This window comes from Strix aluco, chromosome 4 (genome assembly GCF_031877795.1).
Source record: "Strix aluco isolate bStrAlu1 chromosome 4, bStrAlu1.hap1, whole genome shotgun sequence".
NCBI classification, from domain to species: Eukaryota; Metazoa; Chordata; class Aves; order Strigiformes; family Strigidae; genus Strix; species Strix aluco.
This window is the reverse complement of record NC_133934.1, coordinates 216,400-240,470: the sequence shown is the minus strand read 5'-3', so window position 1 is coordinate 240,470 and position 24,071 is coordinate 216,400. Positions and strand designations below refer to the sequence as shown.

Sequence of the window (24,071 nt, the reverse complement as noted above, 5' to 3'; positions counted from 1 at the left end):
TATGAGCTCCAGGAGCCAGGCGATGGGCCAGGGCCGGCTGTGGCCAGTAGCCAGCAGACGCTGCCCCCCACCCATCCTGCCAGGTGGGGGCCGGTGGGCAGAGCTGGGGGGGCCCAGGGTGCTGGGGTCGGGGGGGACATGGCTGTGGCCTCCGGTGACGCCGGCGGGTGTTTTGGCAGGGACTGCTTCCCACTGTGGGTGGGGTACGGCACCCCCGGGACAGTGAGAAGGTGCTGCAGAGCTGCTTCGGCCGGTGAGTGTGTGCTGAGCCCCCCCGCGCCCCCCCCGCACCCCCCTGCACCCCCCATCATCATCCTGGTGCCCCCCAGCCCCCCCCAACCTGCCCTCCTTCCCCAGTACTCCTGGCCTGGGGCGGGGGCCCTGTGAGGGAGGGACTGGGGGAAGGCCTGGGGGGGGGTGTGGGTGTCTCTGGGGGGGTACTAATGCACCCCCCCAGGTTTGGGGAGATCCGCTTCATCCGGGTGCTGCCAGAGCGCCACTGCGCCTTCATCACTACACCCGCAAGAAAGCGGCGGAAGCGGCTTACACGGCCATGCAGGTGAGCTGGGGCAGGGGGGGCAACGCGTTGGGGCCCCCCCAGCCCCCTGGGACTGGGAATGGGATGTGGGGGGGCCCGTGGGAAGTTGGGGGTTCAGCCCCTCCTGCCCTCAGCCTACCCCAGTGGGGCATTCACTGCCAGCTCCCTTTTTCTGCCCCCACATTCCCCTTTCCCCCCCCTTTTCCCCCATTTTCTTCTTTTATTCCAATTTGATCCCCCCTTTCTCCCCCCCCCTTTCTCCCCCCCCCCTTTCTCCCCCCCCCTTTCTCCCCCCCCTTTCTCCCCCCCCCTTTCCCCCCATTTTCTTCTTTTATTTCCAATTTTCTCCCCCCCCCTTTCTCCCCCCCCTTTCTCCCCCCCCCTTTCTCCCCCCCCTTTCTCCCCCCCCTTTCTCCCCCCCCCTTTCTCCCCCCCCCTTTCCCCCCCCCCCCTTTTCCCCCCCAGGATGCCGAGCTGGAGGGGAGCAGACTGGCGCTGCAGCTCAAACACCGTCCCACGCCACCCCCTCTCCCCGGCGGCACCCTGAGCCCTGGGGGGAGGTGGGTGGCCCCCCCGGGGGCTCCTGTAGCTGGAGAGGGGGGGTGTCCTCAGCTTCTGCCAGTAGAGCTGGAGCCCCCACCCTGCTCTGCCCCCCCCTTGGGCCTGGGACCTAGCGGGGGCCTCCTGCCCCTGGGCTGGGCTTTGCTCCCCCTCCCAGTGCCGTGGGGGGTGCCCCCCCCACCCTTGGGGGAGTGGGCTGCCCCCCCCCCAAGTGTGGGTCTCACCGAGGGGGGGTCCCCTGGGGCTAGAGCCCCGGTTGGGGGTGCACTCCCTCACCCGGGGTGCTGGGGGGTCGGGGGGGCAGGGCTGGGTCCCAGGACAGCCTTCCCCCCCCCCCCCCCCCCCCCCCCGGCCCAGGTCTGTGCCTGTATTTTTGGGGGGTTCAGACCCGATTTTTGGGGGTCTGGACCCGATTTTTGCTGTTCCTAATAAAACTGAGAACGAGCCGTGGTGTCTGTCCTGCGGGGGGAGGATGGCAGGATCGGGCCCGGCCCAGTGTGGGGCTCGGACACGGCGACCCCCAACACCCCCTACGCCCCCCCCGGCTCCTCCCGGGGCGGCGGTGATGGGCGGGGGGGGGCAGAGCCCCGCTGTAACGTCACCCGCGGTGGGGGGGGGTGTGACAGGCAGGACATCGAGTAGAATTTGATTAATATGCAAATAGGCACCAGGGCGAGGGAGCGCGGGAAGACAGCGAGTAATTAATCACGAGTTTAAAAGAAATTAATACCAACAGCAGAGGGGGTCGGGGGGAGCGGCCGCGGTAATCGGGCGGAAAATTGGGAGAGAAAAACGGGGGGGGAGAAGGGAGGGGGGGCTGCGTGTGCCTGCGGTGACACGCGAACCCCCCCAGGTCGGGGTGTCTGTCCCTGCGCCCGGGGGCCGCAGCCCCCCCCTCGCCGTGCCCGCCCCCCCCGCCCGCTCCTACCTGTCACATGGAGCGGTTCCTGCCGGGGACGCTCAAAGGCACTTTGAGCGAAATATCTTTTTTTTTTTTTCCCCCTTTCCCCCCCCGGCTGCGGCGCGGGGGGAGGGGCGGAACAATGCAATTAAAACCGGAGAAAATTCCGGGGGGGGGGCGGGGGGGCGGCTCAGCCCTCGGAACTTCGCACCGGCGTAATTAGATCAGCGAGGGCTCAGATGGAGCCGGGGGGGGCGGGGGGGCGCAGCCGAGGCGCGCATAGCTGCGGTGACAGGAGCCCCCGGGGGGGGACACACACAGCAGCTGCCCCAGCCCCCCCGCCTCGCCTGGGCCGCGGCACCGGAGGGGGGGGCGGGAATGTGGGGCTAAGACCCCCGGGTCCCTCCTCGCTGCCCCCCCCGCACCCCGAATCGCTCCCGCTCGTCACACCCCGCGGTGACGTCACCGGGGCGTGACGTCACGAGGGGCGGTGGGGACTCGGGGGGGGTAGTTTGGGGTGGGGGGGAGCGCGGGGTGAGGCCACGGGGATGGACACGGGGGGGGTTGTCTGGTGCTCCGGCGGGACCCTCCGCCCCGGTGAACCGGCGGAGCCGGCCCCGGTGTGTGCTCAGGGCCGGGGGTACGGGGTGACCCCCCCGCTCCGTCCGTTGGTCCGTCTGCCCCCCGAGGCTCCGCGCTCCTCGATAAGGTGTCGCCTTTATTCCAAATATTTACACCCGGGCGGACCGCGCCGGGGCCCCCCCCGCCCCGTGCCCGCGGCTTTGGGGCGGCAGGGTGGACACGGCGGGAAATAAACTTTAAAATTTAAAGGAAAAAAGAAAAAAGAAAGGCGAAGGAAAAATTAAAAAAAAATAAGGAGAGACGAAGGAAAATTTAAAAAAGAAAAGACCAAAGAAATTTAAAACAAGAACAGCAAAGACGAAGGGGAAAAAAAGGAAAGACGAAGAAAATTTTTTTAAAAAAAGGAAAGACGAAGGAAAAATTAAAAAGGAAAGACGAAGGAAAAAATAAAAAAAAAGGAAAGACGAAGGAAAATTAAAAAAAAAAAAAAAGACGAAGGAAAATTAAACTGAAAAGGAAAGACGAAAGAAAAATTTAAAAAACAAAAAAAGACGAAGGAAAATTTTTAAAGAAGAGGAAAGACGAAAGAATTAAAACCAAAAAAAAGTGGAAAATTGCACCATCCCCCCCGGAGCGGGGGCTGCGCGGCCGCCCCGTCCAGCCCGCGGCTCGGTCAGTCTCGGTGCCGGCCCGGGACCCCCCGGCCCCCCCCGCCTCAGTCCCCCACGTCGATCTCCTCCTCCTCGGGCTCGGCGGGCGGCGGCGCGGGGCCGGGCGCGGGGGGGCGCGGGGGTCGGGCAGCGCCGCGAGCTGCCGCAGGGCGGCGGGGGGCAGCGCCTGCAGCGAGGCCACGTCGGCGCGGAGCTCCTCCAGGTCCCGCTTGAGCTTGGCGCGGCGGTTCTGGAACCAGGTGATGACCTGCGCGGTGCTGAGCGCCAGCGCCGCCGCCAGCTGGTCCCGGTCCACCGGGGACAGGTACCGCTGCCGCAGGAACCGCGCTCCAGCTCCTGCAGCTGCCGCGCGCTGAACGCCGTCCGCGACTTGCGCCGCTTCTTGCAGGGCGGGCGCGGCCCCAGCGGCCCCGGCGGGTCCCGACCTGCGGGGACAGCGGGCTCAGGGCGGCGGCACCGGCACACCGGCGGCACCGGCGCATCGGCACCGGCACATCGGCACCGGCACCCGCACCCGCCGCCGCTCAGCGCCGATCCCGTCCCAACCGGGAAACAGCGAACCCGGTTAAACCGACCCAGCCGGGCCGCGCCGAGCTGCGTTTAAACCCAGTTAAACCAGTTAAACCGAGCCGAACCGAGCCGAACCGAGCCGCCCCCGGCTCAGCCCTGCAAACCAACCGAGCCCCGGCCCTGCCCGGGGACGCGGCCGGGTCCCCGGTACCGGGAGCGCGGAGCCGGCCCGCCGGGGCCGAGCCCCGCCGTGTCCCGCCGGCGGCCCCGGGGCTCCGGTCCGGCTCTTCCCCAGCGCCGGCTCGGTCGGTGACCCCGGCCCGGCCCGCCGCACCGGGAGGCGGGAGCGCAGCCCCGGGAGTCCCGGGCGGCGGGGCCGGGCCGGCAGCACCGAGAGCGGTCGGTCCGCGGGTCCCGCCGGGCCCGGTCGCCGCCGCCGCTCCCGGCACGGAGCCCCGAGGCCCCGATCCGGCCGCGCTCCGGCGGAGAAGAGAAACCCCCGGTGAGACGCGGAGCGCGTCCACCGGCGGCTCCGGTAACGGCCCCGGTAACGCTCTGGTAACGGCCCCGCAGCGGCGGCTCTGCTCCGCGGGACCCCGGGGGCTGCGAGCGGGTCCGTCCGTGCAGCGGCCTCGGTCGTTCGTTACCGGAGCCCCGGGATGTGGGGTCCGTGGGTCCGTCCGGGTTAACAGAACCCCGGCCGCTCCCGTTTCTGTCTGTCGGGGCAAAGACGATTTTTTTTTTTTTTCCCCTTTTTTTTGCGTTTATCACGGCAGCCCCGCTCTGCCCGGTCGTGTCCGTCCGTCCGTCTGGGTAACGGCGTTTTACCTCACCCACGGGAACCTCGGTCTGTCCCTTTCTGTCCGTCGGTCCCGGTGCATTTCCGCGGGCCCAGCCCGGCCGGGACGGGATCGCGGGTTTCGTTAATTACGAGCCCCCGCTCGGCCCGGCCTGTCCGTCTGTCCGGCCGGGTAACGGCGTTTTACCTCCGTTCCGGGAGCCCCGATCTGTCCCGTTTCTGTCCGTCTGTCCGGCCGGGTAAGGGGATTTTTCGTTTATGGCGGGAGCCGCGCTTCCGCCCGGCCGCGTCCGTCTGTCCGGCCGGCAAACGGCTTTTTTTCGTTAATTACCGCAGCCCCGCTCCTCCGTGTCTCCGTCCCGGTAACGGGTTTTTTTACCTTAATTCCGGGAGCCCGAGCTGTCCCTTTTCTGTCCGTCTGTCCGTCCGGGCAACGGCTTTTTTTCGTTAATGCCAGGAGCGCCGATCCGCCCGGCCGTGCCCGTCTGTCCGTCCGGGTAAAGCTGGATTTTATTTCGTTAATCATGGGAGCCCCGCTCTGTCCGTCCGTGTCCGTGTGTCCGCCCGGTAACGGGGGTTCGTTAATTACCGGGGCGCCGCTCGGCCGGTCCCTGCTCGGCCGGGGAGGGGAATTTTTTTTCGTTAATTACAGGAGCTCGCTCTGCCGGTGTCAGTCTGTCCGGCCGGGCAACGGGGTTTTTCGTTAACCGCGGGAGCTGCGCTCTGCCCGTCCCTGTCCGACTGTCCGGCGGGTAACGGGATCTTTCGGTTAATCACGGGAGCCCGGCGCTCTCTGCCCGTGTCCGTCTGTCCGGCAGGACAAGGGATTTTTCGTTAACGGCGGGAGCCGCGCTGTGCCCATCCGTGTCCGTTGTCCGCCCGGGAAGGGATTTATTTTTATCTTCGTTAATTACAGGAACGCACTCTGCCGTCTCTGTCCGTCTGTCCGTCCCGATAAGGGTTGTTTGGGTTTTTTTCCGTTAATCACGGAGCCCCGCTCTGTCTGTCCGCGTTCGTCTGTCCGTCCCGGTGAGGGTTGGTTTTTTTTTTCGTTAACGGCGGGCGCCGCGCTCTGTCTGTCCGTGTGTCCGTTCGTGTAAGGGATTTTTTCGTTAATCGCGAGAGCCCCGCTCGGTCTGTCCGTGTCCGTCTGTCCGTCCCCGTAAAGGTTCTTTCGTTATCGGCGAGCGCCGCGCTCCGCCCGCCGGTGTCCGTCTGTCCGCCCGGTGGAGGATTTTTGTCCGGGCGGACGGCGGGGTCCGGTTGCCGCTCGGTCCGTCGGCCGTCCTCCCGCTCTCACGGGGGGTTTCCCCGGTGGAGACGAGCCGCGGACCGGCGGGGCCGGTTCGTTCCCGCGGGGACCGAGACTCGCCGGGTCTGCCGGGCCCGGTGCCCCGGGGGAGCCGCCGCCGGCCGGGCCGGCAACGCCCGTGAGCGGGGAGCGGCCGCCCGACCCCGCCGGGACCGGCGGCGGTTCCCCGGCCCTGCTGGTAACGGGGTTTTTCTGCGGGAGGCCGGGGCCCGCCCGGAGCCTCCGTCCCCGCCGGGACCGGTAACGGGTTTTCGTTGCCGACGGGCCCGATCCGCCGCCGCTCTGCCCCTGCGCTCGGTCACGGTCACGGTCACGGCTCGGCGGGGCCGATCCGCCGCTCGGGACCGCGGCTCCGGTAAAGCCTCCGGCCCCGGCCCGGCCGTTCCTCCCGCAGTCCCGGGCTGCCCGCACCAGCGTCTCGGTCCCGGTCGCGGCTCACCGGGGCCTCGCTCCGTCTCCCGGTGCCCGGCCCCAGGCCTCTCCCTCTCCCCGGCCCGCGGCCGCCGCTGCGGTACCGGGGCCGCCCCGGCCGGGCCGCCGCGTCCCTGGGCGAGCACCGGCCCCTTCCCGGCCGTGGCCGCGGGGTCCCTCGGCTCCGGGACGCGAAGGAAACTTACCGGGGACCCGCGAGGACAGACCCCCGGCCCCGGCGGGGCCCCCCCCCGCCCCGGCTCCGGCACCTGCCCGCTCCCCGTCCCGTCCCCCCCCCCTGAGCTCCCGGCGGAGCCCCCCGGCCCCGACCCGGCTCCGGCACCTGCCCGCTCCCCGTCGCGTCCCCCCGCCGGTCCCGGCGGAGCCCCCCCCGCCCCGGTACCTTCTGCCGCCTGCAGCACGCCCAGCTCCAGCCCCTGGAAGGTTTTGCTGGCGAGTTCCTCCAGCGCGCAGAGCGGCGAGGACGGGGCGCAGCCGCCGCCGCGGGGCCCCGCCGCTTTCTCGGGGAGCCGGGCGGGGGGCGCGGCGGGGCCGGGCCCGGGGGGGCTCCCTCCGCGGGGCCGCCCCAGGATGTCCTCGATGCCGAAGGGGGTCAGCGGTTTGTTGGAGTTGGCGGGCGGCGGGAGCTGGTCCAGGGCGCTCCGCCGGCCGCCGCCGCCGCGGGGAGCAGCGGGGGGAACCGGCCGCCTCCCGCGCCGAGGTCATGGCGCGTCCCCCGCTCCCGCACCGTCTTCAAGCACCGCGCCCGCCTCATCCCGCCGCCGGTGCCCCCCCCCTTCTCGCCGCCGCCGTCCCGCCCGCGCATCAAGCCGCGGCCGCACTTAAACCCCGCGGGCGCAGCCCGCCCCCTCGGCGGGGGCCCGGCGGCGGCGGCGGGGAGCGATCGGCGGGGCTGGGCAGCTCCGCGCCCGCCGCCGCTTCCCCCCCCCCCGCCCCCCCCCAAAACCCCGCGGACCCCGGTGCCGCAGCCTTAAAGACCCGGGGCCGGGGCGGCAAATTGGGCACCGGGAGGAGGAGGAGCCACCGACGGCGCGGGGAGGGGGGGGGTGTGAGGGGCGGGGGGGGGGGGCACCGTTCCCTCTGCGCCGCCGCTACCGGGATGCAGACGGGGCGCAGCGCCGCGCCTCCCCCTTGTACAGCGATTTTAATCCCCCCCCCCATCCAGCTCCGGGGGGCGGGCCGGAGGGTGCCCGCTGCTCCCCCCAACCCCCCCCGCCATCCTCAGCGGGGCTTTTACCGTCGCAAAAAAAAAAATTTATTAGCTCCCCTGCTCTAAAATGCCCATAAAGCGCAGGGGCCGCCGCGTCTGGGAGTGATTAGGCCGCTTCGGGTGGGTTTTGGGTTTCAGAGCGCGGCCTGGCCATAAATCCCCCCCCCCCCTCTCCAGCCCCCCCCCCCCCGCCACTGCCCTCCCTGGTACAAATAGCTCCGGGATCCGACGGCTCGTAAAAATCCCGGGGACGCCGCACACGCAGGTGAGCCCCGGCTGCCGACACCGGGTCCGTATCCTCCGGCGGGATAGAGACCGGGGGACGCCGAATCGCCCCTGGGCGATTCGGCGTCCCCCGGTCCCGATCCCGCCCAGTGCCCCTGTGGATGCTCCAGGCCGGGACACACACACACACACACACACGCGGTGACGGTGCGGAGGGCACAGGGGTCACGGCGGTAATGAGAGAAAATGAACCTGCGGGAGGGGTGGGGGGGCAGCGGGAAAACCGGGCTGGGGGAGCAGGTGCAGGGGGACCCGGCAGTGCCGGTGCCGGAGGGGTTTGGGGAAGGGGGGGGGTGGTGGGGAAGGGGGGGGTGTGTTTCCAATCTTGCTGACAAAAGCAGAACGCGATCCCCCGGCTGGAAATCGGAGTTAGACAAATTCAACCTTGAAATTTCCCAGCAGCCGGAGCAATTAAACGCTGGAGCGGCGCGGGGGGAGTGGGGTGGGGGGGGTGGGGGTGGGGGGGGGCGTGGAGCAGCCTGGGATCGAAACGATTCGGGAGAGGGGTGCAGGCGGCTCCCGGGAAGCGCCGGCGTGGTGTTGCCGGACGGGCCCTTCGCCTGCTGACGCGGCGGCGGCCGCCTCGCACGCGGCTTTTTGTCCTCTCCGGCGGCGACGCGGCGCGGGGAGACGGTGGAGCTGCCGCTGCTGCACGTGCCGCTGGGTCCCGACGCTTCCCCGGGGGGACACGACGGTCCGGGGTGCAGATGAGCCCCGGTCCCTGCTCCTGCCTCAGCTGCCGGTGGAGCCGGGCCCAGCTGGGCCCTGGTGAGCCGCAGTCCCCTCCGGCAGCACCGCGCGGCACAAGGGCACCGGACAGGAGCCCCCGGCCCCCACGGGGGTGAATCCCCCACCCCAGGGATGCTCCTGGGGGGCAGCGCCGGCACCTCCTTCTCCCTTGACCCCACACTTTTGCCCCATGAGCTGTGCCTGGTGAGGTGCTGCTGGGGGGGGATGAGGAGGACAGATCCTGCCCGGCCCCCGGGCAGTGCTGAGCCCCCGGCAGCAGCGGCAGGGACACAGGGTCACAGCAGCACTCCCCACCCCTGCAGCAGACCCGCCCCCCCCAGCCCCCAGCCCCAGCGCAGGGTGAGAGCCTCGGCCCCCCAGCTCGTCGCCGGGTGGGGGATGCGTCAGCTCCAGCTGCCGGGAACTCGGGACAGGAAACGCTTTTCACCCCCAAAGCGGGACACAGGGTGGAAAACATAAATGAGACCTCTGAAATTTTTGCAGGAACCTCGGAGCTTCTGCAAGCGGAGCAGAGCGCCCTGCGCTGGCCGGGCGCCCGCAGCCGGATGGGGACGGCGACAGCACAGCGGCCTGCATGGAACTGGGGGCACCCCGGGGCGCCGCCAGCCCCCCTCGGCTCCCACAGCTCCGCCCACTGGGTTTGGGTCCCCAGGGCTCAGGTCCCCCGGCTCCCAGCTGCCCCCCAGCCCCCTGCGGCAGCCATGCCGGGCTCTGCGCCCCTCATCGCACGTGTGCACGTGTGAGGCTGCGTGTGAGGGTGTGAGGGGCACCGGCAGCTCCAGGCACCCATGCTGGGACACGGAGGGGGGCAGCCGGCAGCCGGGACGCCCCCCGCGCCACGCTGGGGTGCCCGCGCCGTGCCAGAGTAACGCGATTAGGGGCGGGAGGCGGCGGCTCAGCCCGCTAATACGCTTACGCCCCAGCACCGCGCGCTGCCCCTGATCTATTATTTATCGGATCCATTTCAATAACGTGGCTCCGCGCCGAAGCGCCTGGCGGTAACTCGATTAGGGGCGCTCCCAGCCCCGCACCGGAGCTGTAGCTGCAGAGCAGTTCGCACATGGAAATTGCTTGCAAATGAATTTTCCTTTAATAAGGGAATAGCTCGGTGCAAAATTAAACCGTCAGTAGCGGAGGCAAGTGGGGCATCACCGGGGGAGCCGCCGGCAGCGCCGCACCCCGTGCCGGGGGAGGAGACCCGGCCAATTATTGGCAATAAATCCTGACCCCGCTCACGGGGCCGGGGGCCGCAGGCGAAGCCACGACTAATGGGATTACACCTCGCCCCGGTAAACGGGGATTAATGTGCCGGGAGCCGGGGGGATGCCAGGGACCCCCCCAGGGGCTGTTGGCAAATGATCTATTCATTAACACGCGCCGACCTCGCCGTGTGCGCGAGCACGGGGCTGACCGTGGCTTCATTGCGCAGCGAGCGCGGAGGGCAGCGGCGGCGGGGACGGGGATGGGGATGGCCTGGGGCGAGTGGTGTCAGGGGCTCGTGCCCCCCAGGAGCACCGGGGTGGCGGCGGGGCTGGGGACACACCACATGTGGGGCCCACGGCTGCTCCCACCCGCGTGTGCTGGTGCAGGCGCAGCCCGTGCGCACGCTCGTGTGCGGGGCGTGTCCACGTGTGCACAACCACCCACCCCGCAGCTCCCCAGCGGGCACAGGCGTGTGCAGGTGTGTGCAGACGTGCACAGAGGTGTTTGTGGAGCACACGTGTGTGCAGGTACACGCACACACATGGAGACACACGTGCCAGCGCCCAGAACCAGCTGGGCTGGGGGCAGGAGCCGGCCACGGCCCGGGGGGGGCACCCAGGATGCGGGAGGATGCTGTGGGGACCCCCACCCAGTGCCGTGCTGGGGTCAGGAGCTCCCACAGGCCCCGGCCCAGCTGCTGCTGCCCCCCACCCCGGACCCCCTCCCCGCTCCACGCCTCCATATGGGCCTTGGGCCAAACTCCAGCCAAATGGGCTGGGGGGGGTTTGCATTTCAAAGCCTCCGGCTGGAGCAAACGCCGCTGCCCCCCTGCCGGGCTGTCGCCCGCCCGCGCCCCCTGACCCCGGCACGGCAGGGCTGGTGGGGACGGTCCTGTCCCCTCCCCAGGGCTGACGGGGCAGCCCCATCCCCACCGAGCCATGGGGCAGGAGGTGGGGACCCGCTGGCGAGGGGCCTGTGCTGCGTGGCCCCACACTGGGACCCCCGCGGGGGTCTGGGTCCCCCCTGGTGTCGATCTGGGGGCTCGTGGCTGTGCCGGCCGGGACAGAGGGGCTGCGGGGGGGAGCATGCTGGGGCGGTGGGTCGTGGGAAACCCGTCGCGCCGTGGGGCAGAGCCATTGTGTGGGGCCATGTGCCCGCTGCCCGCGAAGGCCAGGGGGCTGTTTGTGACGGGGGGGCAGGAAGCGGGCAGGCAGCACCGGCTCAGCGCCACCGCTTCCTTCCCTGCGCCGCAAATAGCCAGGATGGGGCAGCTGGGGCAGGGGCTGCGCGGGGCGGGGAGCTCCATCCCGGGCCCGAGGGGTGCCCCTGTCCCCCCCACATGTCCCACGGCACCAGGACCCCTCGGTGGGACCCAGATGCTGTGGGGAGCGGGCACCTCCCGGGGCTGGGGGGCGCGGGGCGGCCGGTGCGGCGACACGGCCATGCGGATTTAATTATGGCGCGAGCGCGGGGGGCTCGGCTCGGCCCACGCCGGGCAGCGCGGTGAGGAAATGGCTCGTCTGAGCCGCTGACAGCCCGGCCCCGCGCCCAAGATGAACGACCCCGCGCCGGATTAAAGCTTCGCACGCTGACAGGGTGCACCTGAGCGAGAAGCAGGGCTGGGGCGGCTGCGGCAGGGGCCCGGCACGGTGGGAGGGGGTCCCCAACGGCCCAAGGGGTGGGGGGACGCGGCACCAGGGGGGATGCACCCTGGAGACGGGCACCCACGGCCATGCAGGACCAGGCTGGGGATGCGCTGGGTACTCTGAGGGTGGCTGAAGTGGGGGCTCGCTCCTGGCTCCAGCCCCACGTGTTACCACCCCCTGCGCTGCCCGGAGTGCGCGGACACCCCCCAGTGTGCCCCACAGCCCTCCCGGTGCCCCACGGCCATCCTGGTGCCCCACAGCCCCCTGCAATGCCATGGCCCTGCCCCGAGCCGTGGGGCTGGGTGGGCACGGGGACGCTGCTGGGGAGGGCTGGGGGCTCCAGCCTGGCACCTCACCAGGCTGCAGCAGGGTGGGGCACCCCGGGGTCCCACTGGCTGTGGGGGGGGACACACACGCCTCATCCCACAGGACGCTGGGGGGGGGCGAGCCGTCCATCGTCCGTCGAGCACGCAGGGCTGGGGGGATCGATGGGCCGCGGCGGGTCACCGGTATCATTAACCCCGGCGAGGCAGCCGGGCCGCGCCGCCCAGAGGTTAATTAAAAAGAAGTGTGCAACGAAACGCGGCGGCGGGGGGGGGCCGGGGCGGCGGCAGCCGTGCGGGCAGCGGGCACGGAGCTGCCGAGGCCGCCGCCGATCGCTGTCGCAGGGGGGGAGCGAATGGCACCGGGGGGGTCCCACAGCCCCGGGGGTGCAGCGTGCCGGGGGTGCGGGGGGGGGGTCCCGACGCCTGTGCCCTCCTGCTTGTGCCCGTGTGGGCAGGTGGGATGGGGGGGGTGTACACGTGTGTGGGCACTGCCACCGGCGTGTGCGCCCGGGTCCTTCACCGGTGCAGGCGTGGGGGGTCCTGCGTGCCCCGGGGCCTGGGGGACCCCGCTGTCCTGGCAGGGGGGATGCAAGGGCCGTGCCACGCCGTGCCGCGTGGCAGAGCTGGGCGGGAGGAAGAGCTGTCGCAAAGGAAGCCCCATCCTTCCTCCTCCTCCCGGCCTGGCTCTATTCTTAGCCCCGGTCTGTCCTGCATCCTCCCTGCCCAGCCGGGGTCCGGCCCTGCACCCCCGCGGGACCCTCGGGGCGGGACCCCACCGTGGGGACCCCGTCCCTCCCTGGGCCCCGCTCTCTGCCCCCAGCCGCCACCGTAACTCTAGACCCGACAGCTGTGCTGTGCCGGCCGCCCCACAGCCCCCATGGCCCCCATGGCCCCCACGGCCTGGCACAGAGGTGGGGACCAGTTGTGCCACGTGCTGGCACAGGATCAGGCCCTCCTGCCCACCAGCATCAGCCCTCACACAGTGTCCCCTGTCCTGTGGGCTGGCGGGGGGCTGGGGGGGCCACTGCCCCCCAGGCTGGGGTGTGGGGAGGATGACGGAGCCCCTGGGGCAGTGAGGGGGGGTGGAAGGATTTGGGGGGTGCCTCTGGGGATGGTGCCCCTCTTGCTGTGTGGAGAAGGGATGGCGCCCATTCGGGAATGGGGACTCCAGTGACGGTGTCACTCCTGGCACGGGGACACTGGGGACCCTGCAGCCCCCCCACCCCGTGTGTCCCGGGACATGTCCCTGCGGGGGAGTCCCCCTGGCTGTGTGGGCCACGGTGGCTGCGGTGGTCGGGGGTGACCCCCACGTGGCGGGGCCGTCGCCGGGCCGCAGTGGGGTCATTGCGGCAGCGCCGCATTCCTGCTCCCGGCGGGGTGATCCGGTTACCGGCCAGCCCAGCCCCCGGCCCCACGATTAATCTTCCCGGGTGCCCTTTGGTATTCGCCGCCCGAGGCCCCGCGGGGCGTGGTGGGGTCCGGCCAGGCGCAGGCTGGGGTGATGGGGCAAGGCCCGGCACAGGAGCGGGAGCAGGGGATGGGAGCGGGGATGGAGCTGCCCCCCGGTTCACCCCGGAGCCCCCCTCCACCGTGCCGGGGACCCTCCCTGCCCCACCAGCCCTGCACCGCGGCGGGCGCGGGCGCTGCGTAATTGCGGAGCGAGAGGGGGGCCCGCGCCGCCCGCGTGAGGGGATCACATGCAATTAGCCGCCAGACGGAGACGCGGCGTTTCAATAACCCACCGAATTGATTTAGGGAGAGTGGGACTGGGCGGGTGGCAGACGCGGCAAAATGAGACCCCCCGCCCCCAACCGCTGGGAATGGGGCTCTGGAGATGCCCCACCAGCCTCCGTCCCCACTGTGGGACCCTGGCTCGCACCCCCAGCCCTCCCCGAGTGCACCCCGGGGGGGGGGCAGCGGGACCCCCTGCCCTGGCTGGGGGGGAGCAGGGGGTGCCCAGAGCCGTGGGGCAGCCCTGGGCAAGGGGCTGTGTTAACGGGGGGGCTGTACATGGGGCTTGCTGCCCCCCCCCCCTCAGCCTGGCAGAGCCGCGGCCGGATGGGGAAGGGGTGCTTGGGTGCTGCCGGGTCCCAGCACGCCCTGACACCAGCACCCTGGGGGGGGGCATCGATGGCAGCACGGCCGCGGCAGGGGCTCAGCCCTGTGTGCGCATGGGGCAGCCGGGACCCCCTCACTGGGGGGGGTGTGGGCATGATCCCAGCGCCTTGTCCCACCGGGAGCGGGAATGCCGGGGCACTGGTCGTGGTGCGGCGGAGAGCGGCGGGAGCACCGTCCTGCTGGGCACGGAGCCGCCAGCTCCGCCGGGACCGAGGGCTTCCTGCGAGGAAGGTGGGACAAGGAGGGGAAGACAATAAAACCCAGGAAATGCTCTGAATAGCGAAGGTAACCGGCGCTGAGCCCAGCCGGAAGCCTCCGAGTGATGGGGGCGGCCAGGCAGGGCCCGGGGCAGCAGGGACCCTCCGGCAGCCCTGGCACGGGCAGCACCGCGCGGGGCACCAGGCCAGGCCGAGCCCGCGCCCTCCGCCGGTATTTCCAATCGCACCGTGATTTGCCCTAAAAGCCTGACCCTGGGTCTCGCCCGTTAAACCGCGGCCTGTTTTACTGCCGGGGGGGTCAGAGGGGAGCAGGGGGTCCGGCAGGGCCACGGGGAAGGGGCCGGCTGGTGTTGTCTGTCCCCGTGGCACCGGGGAAGGGTGCCGGCACGAGGGGTGCCCAGCGCCACGGACGGGAGCACAAGTGGGGCCAAGGGAGGTGGGAGCCCTGGGTCCCTCCGGGGAAGAGGGGGTGTCCTGGGGGGGGGGTGGGTCCAGGGCAGCTGCCTGCCCGTGCCCACGGCGCTTTTGCTGAGGGTGAAATGTGGCTGGTTGGAGCCACGGGACTGGCCACCGTCCCGCAGTGTGGGTCCCTGTGCCGGCCTGACAGCACCGCGGGGCTCAGACCGGGGCCCTTCTGCCCCGGGCGCGTCCCAGGAGAACGTGGGTTCGGCTGGTGCCCCCCGCCAGGGCCGGGGCCGTGGGCATGCGGCCGACCGCGCTGCGCTCCCCCGAGCCTCCCAGCGCAGAGTGATTTATGGCCGGGGGAAGCGCGCGGCGCAGACAGATCGGGCCATAAAACCGGGGCAGGAAGTCGCCCGACTTCAAAGGCTGCACAGGGCTGCGGCCGCAACAATGGTGGGGCTGGCGAGCACCGCACCGCAGCGCCCATGGCACCCACGGTGTGGCACCCACAGTGTGGCACCCGCACCATGGCACACGCACCGTGGCGCCCGTGCCGGCCTGGCCCCGGGGACCTGGCTGGCAGCCCACCGGCGAGCACCCACACCTGCACCCCACGTGTGCATCCCGTGTGCGCAGGCGGTGCGTGCACGGGGATGGTGGCGGGGCTGCCGGCGTCGAGCCTCTTCTTCCTCCTCCTCCTCCTTCTCCTCCTCCTCCTCTGCGGTCCCAGCCCAGCAGGGTGTGCCGGGGCGGTGGTCCCGTGGCGCGAGCGCCCCGTGCATCCCCCGTCGCCGGGCCCGGCGGCACGCAGGAAGGCCGGGGGGGGTGCGGGCGGTCGCAGCCTCGCAGACAAAGGGCCGGAGGAAACACCGGCGTCCAAGATAAACCGGGAAAGGTGAGGGGGTGCCCTCCCGCCCCGCTCCCACGGCCCCGCCGCGTGCCCACGCCTTGAGACGGGCTGGAGGGACGCAGCCCCGGCGCCCCGTTTGCCGGGGGCACCCACCCTGTCACCACCCAGCACCGTGAGCCAGGGCGGGTGCCACGGCTGCTCTCATTACTGGCCTGGGGGGCTCTGAGCTCTCACTGGGACCACACACAGCACGGCTGCAGGGGATGTCGGAGTCCTGGGGGCTGGGGGGCACCGGGTGGTGAAGGGGTCACTTCCCTCAGCCCCTGCGGTGGCGTCCCCCAGGAGCTGGGCTGGACCCGCCGCGGCCCTCCCCCGTCCGCAGGAAGGTCCCCCCCCACTCCGCCCCACGTTCCCACGCTGCCCGGGCATCCCGGTGCCAGCGCCGGTGCCCACATCCGCGGGAAGCCGGCAGGAAGCCGGGCGCTGGCGTCCCACCCGCCCCCGGTCCTGCTGCTGCCGCGTGGGGCCCGGTCGGTGCCGGCACGGTGCTGGAGGGCGCGTGGGCACAGCATGCTGGCCCGTCAGAACCGCACGGCGTCGTTTAAAGACGATCAGGCGGTGACAGGAATTAAATTGTGTTTTGATTTTCTCATTAGCCTAATCTCCAGCGCGCCTCGTTACGGGGTAATTTCCCCGCGCCGACATGACAGCTCATTCCCACCATGACAGCCATATGCCAACGCGCCCGTGCCGCGCGCCGGCGGTCGCCGGGGTGCCTGGCAGGGACGGCCGCGTGCCCCGACAGGCCTGGTGGGTGCCCCCAGGGTGGGCTGCGGCGTGGGAGGGGGGTCGGGGCACAGGACGGTGTCGGCCGGGCCCCGGCACACGCGCTCCCATGGTGCCCATCTATCCCGCGCCCCGCGGCGCAGCGCCGGCAGCTCCCGCTGTGCCGCGGGTTGGCAGCGAGCAGGACCCCGTGGTGCGGCCCAGCAGCGCGGTGCTGCCACGCCAGCAGGGCCCCAGCCGGAGCTGGGAGGGTGCGGTGACACGGGGGTCCGTCCCGGGATGCACGGGGGGGTGTCACGGGGCCAGCCCCACGCGCCGGGTCCCCGGGCATGGCCCCGCTCGCCCCGGCAATGGGGTGTGAAGGCGGTGGCAGGCGCGGGCAGCTCATTTGTCTCTGTCAGGAGCCGGCGCAGGAGACGGTGCCGCCGGAGCGTGGCGGGGACAGCGCAGCCGGGGGTGCTCAGCACCGCCCCGCGGCCCTGCTCGCCCATGCCATGGCCGGTGCCACACACCGTCTGTCCCGGCAGCACCAGGGAGGGTCTGGCCTCTGTGCCTGCCCGTGGGATGGGGCAGGGGGATGAGCCGGGACCCCCGAGGTGAGCAGTCATCGAGCGGCCAGGTGGCAACGAGGCCTTTGGAGGGGTCGGGATTCACCCCGTGGGCACCAGCTCCCCAGCACCCACTGTCCACCCATCACCCACCCCAAGGGGCAGCAGGACAAGGGGGGGATGAGCCCCCAGCTGTGGGGCAGGAGCGGGGCAGCAGGATGGGGGGCTTGGGGGAGGGATGGGTGGTGATGCCATTTCCCAGGCCGTGCCGTGCCCCCCGCCCTGGCTCACCGTGGTGCAGGGACCCTTCGGGCTGGGGGTGCCACCACGTTCAGTTTGGGGATGCGGTGGCAGGGGAGTGGGAGCCCGGGGGTCCCCGTGTGGCCCAGGAGCTCCTGGGGGTCCTGTCCCCCCCAGCTGTGGGGAGTCGCACTGTGACTGGGCCCTGCCCAGGTCCTCCCCGCTGCCCCCCGGGTTAGGGCTGGGGGGAGCGGGGGGCTCAGGTTTCCCTCTCTGCCGGGCTGGAGCCGGGGGCCATTAGCCCCCTCGTAGCATGACGGGGCGGTGGGGGGGGGCAGCGGGATATCAAAGTGCCTTCGCCCCGCGCTAACCGGCGTGACCGTGGCTCGCAGCCGGCCCCCGCGGCCGGGCCAGGGGTGCGGGACCCCAACCCAGCACCTGTCCCTGCCCGCTGCCCCCCCCCCCGCAGCGGGGGGGGACCGGGGGCTCCCCGCACCCCCGAGACCATCCGGCACCCCCGGGGTCCCTCCACGCCCCCTGGGCTCACCCTGCATCCCCCCCCTGCTGGGGTCATCCTGTGACCCCCCCCTCTCCACGGCTCCCTGGGGCTCCCCTTGCCCCCCCAGGCTCTCCCTGGCCCCTTCCAGACTTCCCCGAACCCCCCGATTCCCCCATGGAGGGGGGCAGGGTGCAGGCCCAGGCCAGCGATGGGGCCAGGCTGCGGGCGGGGGGCTGCTGGCACCGACCCCTGCGCCAGCCCCCACTCCCGTCCCGGCGGGGGCTCATTTACCAACGTCAGCCCCGCAGTTGGTTTGAATTAGGCTCCCCCGCGGCCGGCGCTGATAAGTGAGGGGGCGCGGGGCTGGGGGGGGCGCGGGGGGGCTCCCGGCCCTGCTCCCGCTTCCTGCTCTGTCGTCTGTAACCGGCTGCCAGAGCCGCTGCTGAAAGACACGGGGCCGGCCCCCGCCTCGCCGCAGTCCCGCCGTCTGTCCATCCATCCATCCATCCGTCCACCCGTCCGTCCGTCCGTCCGTCCGCTCCCACGGCCACGCTGCACCCCCCGCTCCCCCCACCTTGGTCCTTGGCACCCCCATCCCGCACCCCCACCCCAGCAGACTCCGGTGGGTGTTGGGGAGGGGGTGCGGAGCCCGGGGTGGTTGTGGGGGTCCCAGCGCCCCCCCCTCACTGGGGAGCCCCGGCCGGAGGCGGATCCCGGTCGCAGGCCGTGCGGCACAGCCCCCCCCATCCCGCCGACCCCCGGCCTCTCACCACGTCCTCAGCCGGGGCTGCGGGTGCGGGGGGGCCGCGGCCGCCCCCGCGTGAGGGATGGCCGACAGCTGGGCCGGGGAGAGGGGCCGGTAACCGGATCCCCTGGCGGCGGCTGGCGGGGTCCCGGGCGCGGGGTCAGCCGCGGTGCGGAGCTGGGGGTGACGGACGGGCCACGGCCCGTGTCCCCCGGCGGGTGCGGGGTTGGGCACGGGGGGGGGTCCACGCCACGTCCACTGAGGTCGAGGTGGCTCAGGGGGAGCAGAGGGGCTGCCGGTCATGGTGAGCCCCCTGGCACGGCCATCACCGGGAAGGTGGGGGGGCCACAGCGGGGCTGGGGGTCCCTGGCACGTCCCACCCCGCTCTGGGCCACCCCAACGAGGGTACCCGGTGCCCCGCGCAGTGGCCGGGGCCCCCCTGGAGTCGCTTTCCCGTGAGGGCCGGGACCGGCACCTGTTCCTCCGCCAGGAATAGGGGGAGCAGCCGCCGGATCGTGTTCGCAGCGCCCGGGGAGCGTGTCCCAGCCCCGCACCAGGGCTGGGGGGGACTGGAATGACACCCCCACACCGCGGGACCCCCCCCAGCCGCCCCCCGCACCGGCAGCTGGTCCCGGGGCTGTCGCACGCCCGACCCCGCCGCGCTCCGGCAGCGGCCCAGATGGCTGCGATATTGTCCCCACAATAGCGGGCTAATTAGGCAAGCGCTGGGGAGCAGAGAGGGGGGGCCCTCCCCATCGTGTCCCCCCCCCGCCGCCGCCGCCCCGCTCAGGCAATCAAAGGGCCCATGACTTTATTACGGCTCATTATGCGCGGGCGGCGGGGGGGCGCAGCCTGCGCCGAGGCGACAGGCGTGTTATTTCCCCATCGCTCCTCATCGGGATTCTGGCACCGGGGGCGGCGGGGGGGGGCCGGGACGTGCGCCAGGCAGCCGTGACGGTGATTAATCTGCCGAGCACCCGCACAACTGCGCTGGGGCGAGGGGCTGCGCCCCCCCGCACCAGCACTGCGGAGGAACAGGGGGAGGGGAGGGGGCTGCACCCCCCCACAGCTCAGCCCCTCACCGCCCCCCCCCGTTGCTGCATCCCCCCAGCATCCCCCCACACCCCAACATGCCCCCCCCAGCTCTGCACCCCCCCACGGCAGCAGCCCTGTGGGGGGGGCGCTGCTCCCCCCATTTCTGGAGGTGCTGGCGGTGAGGGTGGGGCTCAGCAGGGCTCCCCCCAGTCCCAGCCCCACTCCCCCAGGATGGAGGAAGGACCCGTGGGGGATTTTTTAGTTTTATTCAAAAAATAAACTCGAGCGGGAGAAGTATTAAGTTAGGGGGAGCGGGGGGGGGGCAGGGGGGAGCAGGGCTGTGCTCCGGGGGGGCAGCGCCCGCCCCCAGCCCCTACCTCCTCTTGTCCTTGATGCTGTAGTGCAGCAGGAGGGGCGCAGGCTGCAAGGCAAGGAGGGGCAGGGTCAGGGTCACTGGCACCCCCCCCCACCGTACCCCGAGCCAGGATGGGGTCCCCGGGAGGCCAATCCCCGGGGAGGGCCATGGGGGGTGTGGGGGACACCCACCTTGCCAAACCAGCGCGAGAGCCAGAGCTGCTTCATCGTCATGTGGTCGGGGAGGGCCTCGTTGTTGAACAGGATCTGCACCTATGCAGCGGGAGGCCGTGTCGGGGTGGGGGGGACACACAAAAAACCCACAAAATCCCCCCCTTGCCTTGAGACCCCCGCCGGGCTCCCCCCACTCACGTGCTGCAGCGGCAGCCCCAGGCGGTGGCACAGGACCCTCCGCAGGTGCCGGATCTGCGCCCGCACGGAGCATCTCACGTACTTCTGCTGCGAAGGGCAGGGTGGGGGGGTCACGGGGGGGCGTGCGGGTGCCCCGGTTCCCCTCTGCCCACCCCCGCCTGGGACCCCATGCGCCGAGCCCCGAGCAGGGGCTGCGGGGACGGGTCTGGGCAGAACTCGGGGCTCAGGGCCCGGTAAACCAGGGGAGGGGGGGATGGGCGCAGGGGCCCCCGCTCACCTGCAGCACGGCCTTGCCCTTGTCCTTGCTGGAGCTGCGGAGGGAAGAAAAGGGGCAGCCTGACAGCTCCGGGGCTGGGGGGCCGCCGGCCGTACCCCCCCGCCGTACCCCCGGCACGGAGCTGGCACTGGCAGCTGAGCCGCAGCAGCAGGAGCCACCCCGGCACCGGTTAACAGAGTTGGGGGGGACAGGACACAGAGCTGGGGCGGCAAGAGCCCAGTGGCACCCCCGGGCCCCCCCCTTTTCCCCAGCGCGCCGGCAGCACCCACCTCTGCTTCTCCAGACAGAGCGAGACGTGCTCGTCGTAGCGGAAATAGTGGGCGCGGGAGTGATCGAAGGTGCTGTAGGGGAGCCCCATGGGGTCACCCCCAACCGTGTCTGAGGAGACGCGGGGAGGGGGCAGCAGTCAGCCCCCCTCCGCCACGCCGGCACTGCCCCACGGCCCCCGACGGCTCCCTGGGATGCCACAGCCAGACCCCCACCCCTGCCGCCGGCTGCCCCCCCCCGAGCATGCCCACCCTCGCTGCTGGGCTGCGTCACCCGGTCGAGGCCGCGGGACTGGTAGAATTCCCGAATCCTCTTCTCTTCACCTGCAGGCGAGAAGCCAGCACTGCTCAGGGACACCCCTGCGGCCCCCCCGGCCCATCGCGGCTGCCACCCCCACAGTCCCTGGAGGTTGGGGGGGTTCCCGGGCTGCCCTCGGCCTGGCAGCACAGCCGAGCGACAGCGGCTTTGTGCCACCAGAAGCCCAGACCCTCCTTGCCCGTTTGCCTCCTCCGTGTCCCCGAGGGTCCCCGCCAAGGGCCAGGGGGTCCCTGTCCCCATCCCCATCCCCATCCCTTGCACCTTTCCCCACTTTCCCTCTCTCCCGGGCCCACGCTGCGCCTCGGCTGTGCCCCCCCTCGGCGGCAGCACTGACATTTCCACAGCGCCGTCCCCATCCCCGTCCTGAGTGACAGTGGCTAATCTCGAGCCCACCGCTGCGCCGGCGGCAGAGGGGAGGGGGGAGCCGCCCCCCCGCCCGCTGCTTTGCATTCACCACCACCGACCCGCCGGTTCGTCGCGCCGTCACTCAGCGCCTGGCCCCAGGGACGCTGCTCGTGGCGCTCCCGGCCCTGCTGCGCCGAGCAGGGAGCTGAAACGGTTCAGGACCCCCAGGACGAAGCTCCCCCCTCCCTGCAGCCGGTCCCTGAGCACAGTGGCCCAGCCCCGGGGAGTTGTGGCCATTCCCCCCTTCCTGGGGGTCCCCGCACCTGAACCCCTCAAAGCCAGCACCGAGCCCCCCCCTCACTCTGCTCCCCATCCCCGAGCAGCCCTCCTGTGCTTTGTGGGCCCCGCAGCCCCCCAACACCCACCTCTGCAAGAGGGGACCCTTTGTCCCACCTTCTCCCTCGCTCTACAACCAGTTTCACACCATAACATGACCCCCCCCCGCCCCCTCCTCCCTGCCTGGCTCTAACAGCCGCATCCTGAAGACCCCGACACTCTCCCGCACCCAGTAACATTCCCCCTGACAGCGTCCAGTTTGTCCCTGTGCCTTTCCCTGCGTCGCTCTGCCAGATGCCAGATCGTGCCCCCCCGCCCTCCCTGGACACTCACTCTCCTGCAGGCCGGGCACCAGCTTGTAGACAATGTCCTGCATGACACGGTCCAGCTTGAGATTGAGCAGCGGCTGCGTCTCGTGGATCTTGGTGTTGCACATGGGGCAGTACTTGCTGGTCTGCAGGTACTTGACGATGCAGCTCTTGCAGACTGCGGGTAGAGGGAGGGGGTGTCAGGGGGGCTGGGGCTGTGGCACGGCCTCACACCCCCAGACACTCGGTGTTGGCACGTCCCAGGGCAGCGCCGGACGCGCCAGCGGGCAGGGGAGGCTCGGGAGGAAGAGGAGGATGGGGAGGATGGGGGACTGTGCCCCGCCAGAGCCGTGCGGGGACTCACACGTGTGCAGGCACTCGGTGATGGTGGTGGCGTCGATGAAGTAGCCGGCGCACAGGCAGCACACGATGTGCTCGTTCAGCTCCTTCATCTTCACCTTCACCTCCTCCTGCGGGAACGCGGGACTGTCACCCGGCCCCACCCCGGGGCTGGCACCCTGCGGGGGCGCCCTGAGCCGCTCCCACCCTCCGCAGAGCCCCAGGACACTGGGGCAGCTCCCCGGGGGGGACACACGGGGCTGGGGGGGGTAAATCACCCGCAGCGCGGGTGGAGGGACCCCCCAGGGCAAGGCAAGGCCACCTGGCTCTTGGGGCAGCAGCCACACAAGCCATCCCGCAGCCCGGCCTCGGGGCCCGAGGGGAGCTGCCACCGTGACGGGGTTGGGGGGGCAGGGCAGGGCAGGGCAGGGCAGGGCCGGGCCCGCTGCGGGGCCCACAGAGCCCCCCCAAACCTCCCCATAAAATCCTCCCCCCCCGGCTTACCCCCCCTGTCCCGCCCCAGCCCAGGCCCCGCCCATCCCCGGTGCCCCGCCCCCACCTGCGCCTCGCCCCACACCTGGCCCCGCCCCCTCCCGCTGACCCCGCCCCTTATCCCCCCGCGGCCCCGCCCCCCGCGGCGTGGGCGGCCCCGGCGCATGCGCGGAGCGGCCGCACGGCGCCTGCGCGGCCCCGGCGCCCCCCGAGCGGAGGCGCGGCGGCCCCTTCCGCCCACGCATGCGCCGGCCCCGGGGCCGCCGCCCGCTGCCGCCCGCCGCCGCTCGCCTCGTTCCGGAGCGGGTCCATCTTGTAGACGGCCTGGAGCTGGTTCCGCAGCCGCATGGCGATCGCCATCGGGCCCCCCTGAGGAGGCGACGCCATCTTAGAACCTCCTCCGCCTCCCCGCTCACTTCCGGGTTCGGGGCGGGGCCGCCGCCGCCCGCGCCGTGCCTACAGCTCCCGGCGTGCCCCGCGCGCCGCAGGGCATGCCGGGAACGGCCGGGCGGCGCGGAGCGTGGCTGCCCCCTGCTGGGCGCGGCGGGAGCGCGGCCGCGCGGCGCTGACCTTGACCCCCGCGATGACCCCGTTGCTGACCCCTGACCCCCGGGCGGGGCGCTGGGCGGGATCGGCCCGGCCTTGACCGAGGGGCTCCCGCGGGCCCCGGTCACGGCCCCCCCCGGACTGGACCCGCTCTGGAGGCGGGTGTGTCCCGTCCGTCCGTTTACCCCCGCCCCCGCCCCCCCCCCGCGCCGGTGGCCAATAGCGGGGGGCGCGCTCTTGACAGACAGCAGCCGCCGCCAATCAGAGGCGCCGCGCGGTGCCGCGGGCCACCGGCAGAGGGCAGCAGAGCACCGCGGGGGAGCGGGGGGCTCCCGCGGGTTGAGGGCGGGGGGGGGGGGCGCGCCCGTGGGCTCCGCTGCCCCGGGGGTCCCGTTCCACCCCCTCCACCCCCCGCTGCCCCGGGGGTCCCGTTCCACCCCCTCCACCCCCCGGTGCGGGCGGGTGGCGCTGGCCCCGCTGTACTGGGGGGAGGAGGGGGCCGTTCGGGGGGTTGGGGGTCCCCGCCGGCCGTTGGGGGCCGTGCCCCCCCCCCCCCCCAGCCACCCCGTCCCGGGCGGACGGACAGACGGCCGGCGGGTGCCCCCCAGCAGCGGAGGGGGCGGGGGGGGCGCAGTGTCGGGGGGCGGTAGACGGAAGAGTCTGGGCTGGGGGACGGGGGTTCAGGGAATGGGGTGCCGGGGCTGTGCTGGGGGGGTGCAGCGGCTCGGCAGGGTGCAGGGTGGGTGCTGCCCGTGCCGGGCGGGGCGGGGGGAGCCGGGGGGTGCCGGGGTGCTCGGGGCAGGTCGGGGGGAGCCGGGGTGCTGCGGGGCGGGTCCGGGGGGGGCGCGGGGCGTGCGGGCGGCCTCTCCGGCGCTGCCCGCCGGCGGCTGGAGCCGCGCTAATGGCGGGTGATTGGATCAGGGCTCTGGAGGGGAAGGAGCGGCCCCGCT

At 71.9% G+C, this 24,071-nt stretch overlaps 3 protein-coding genes across 6 annotated transcripts in view; 1 reads left to right on the top strand and 2 right to left on the bottom strand.

Moving 5' to 3' along the window:
* LOC141923137 (uncharacterized) overlaps positions 1-16,734 on the top strand; it is a 19,993-nt gene extending 3,259 nt beyond the window's left edge. Inside the window, exon 9 of the mRNA XM_074823670.1 lies at positions 16,721-16,734. The gene's annotated coding sequence lies outside the window, so the exon portion shown is untranslated. The remainder of the gene's footprint in view (positions 1-16,720) is intronic.
* Positions 3,168-7,011, bottom strand: LBX2 (ladybird homeobox 2). The gene is given in 5 exon segments (XM_074821669.1): positions 3,168-3,377; positions 3,380-3,580; positions 3,583-3,678; positions 6,689-6,984; positions 6,986-7,011. Coding segments are annotated over 5 exon segments (699 nt in total). The 3' UTR covers positions 3,168-3,297.
* A 2,684-nt stretch (positions 16,735-19,418) lies between the features above and the next one.
* PCGF1 (polycomb group ring finger 1) lies at positions 19,419-23,130 on the bottom strand. Of its 4 annotated transcripts, none has more exons than XM_074821662.1 (9): positions 22,867-23,120; positions 22,109-22,214; positions 21,770-21,922; positions 20,689-20,760; positions 20,440-20,548; positions 20,171-20,204; positions 19,894-19,977; positions 19,714-19,794; positions 19,419-19,588 (listed from the first exon to the last, which is right to left on the bottom strand). In XM_074821662.1, the coding sequence occupies exons 1-9, from the start codon at positions 22,960-22,962 to the stop codon at positions 19,541-19,543; spliced, it is 783 nt and encodes a 260-aa protein (XP_074677763.1). In that variant the 5' UTR covers positions 22,963-23,120; the 3' UTR covers positions 19,419-19,540. The 4 variants fall into 4 exon arrangements, with proteins under 4 accessions (XP_074677763.1, XP_074677762.1, XP_074677761.1 ...); XM_074821661.1 differs by having other exon boundaries at positions 19,894-19,980; positions 22,867-23,116; XM_074821660.1 differs by having other exon boundaries at positions 20,171-20,511; positions 22,867-23,130.
* Positions 23,131-24,071: the final 941 nt, after the last annotated feature.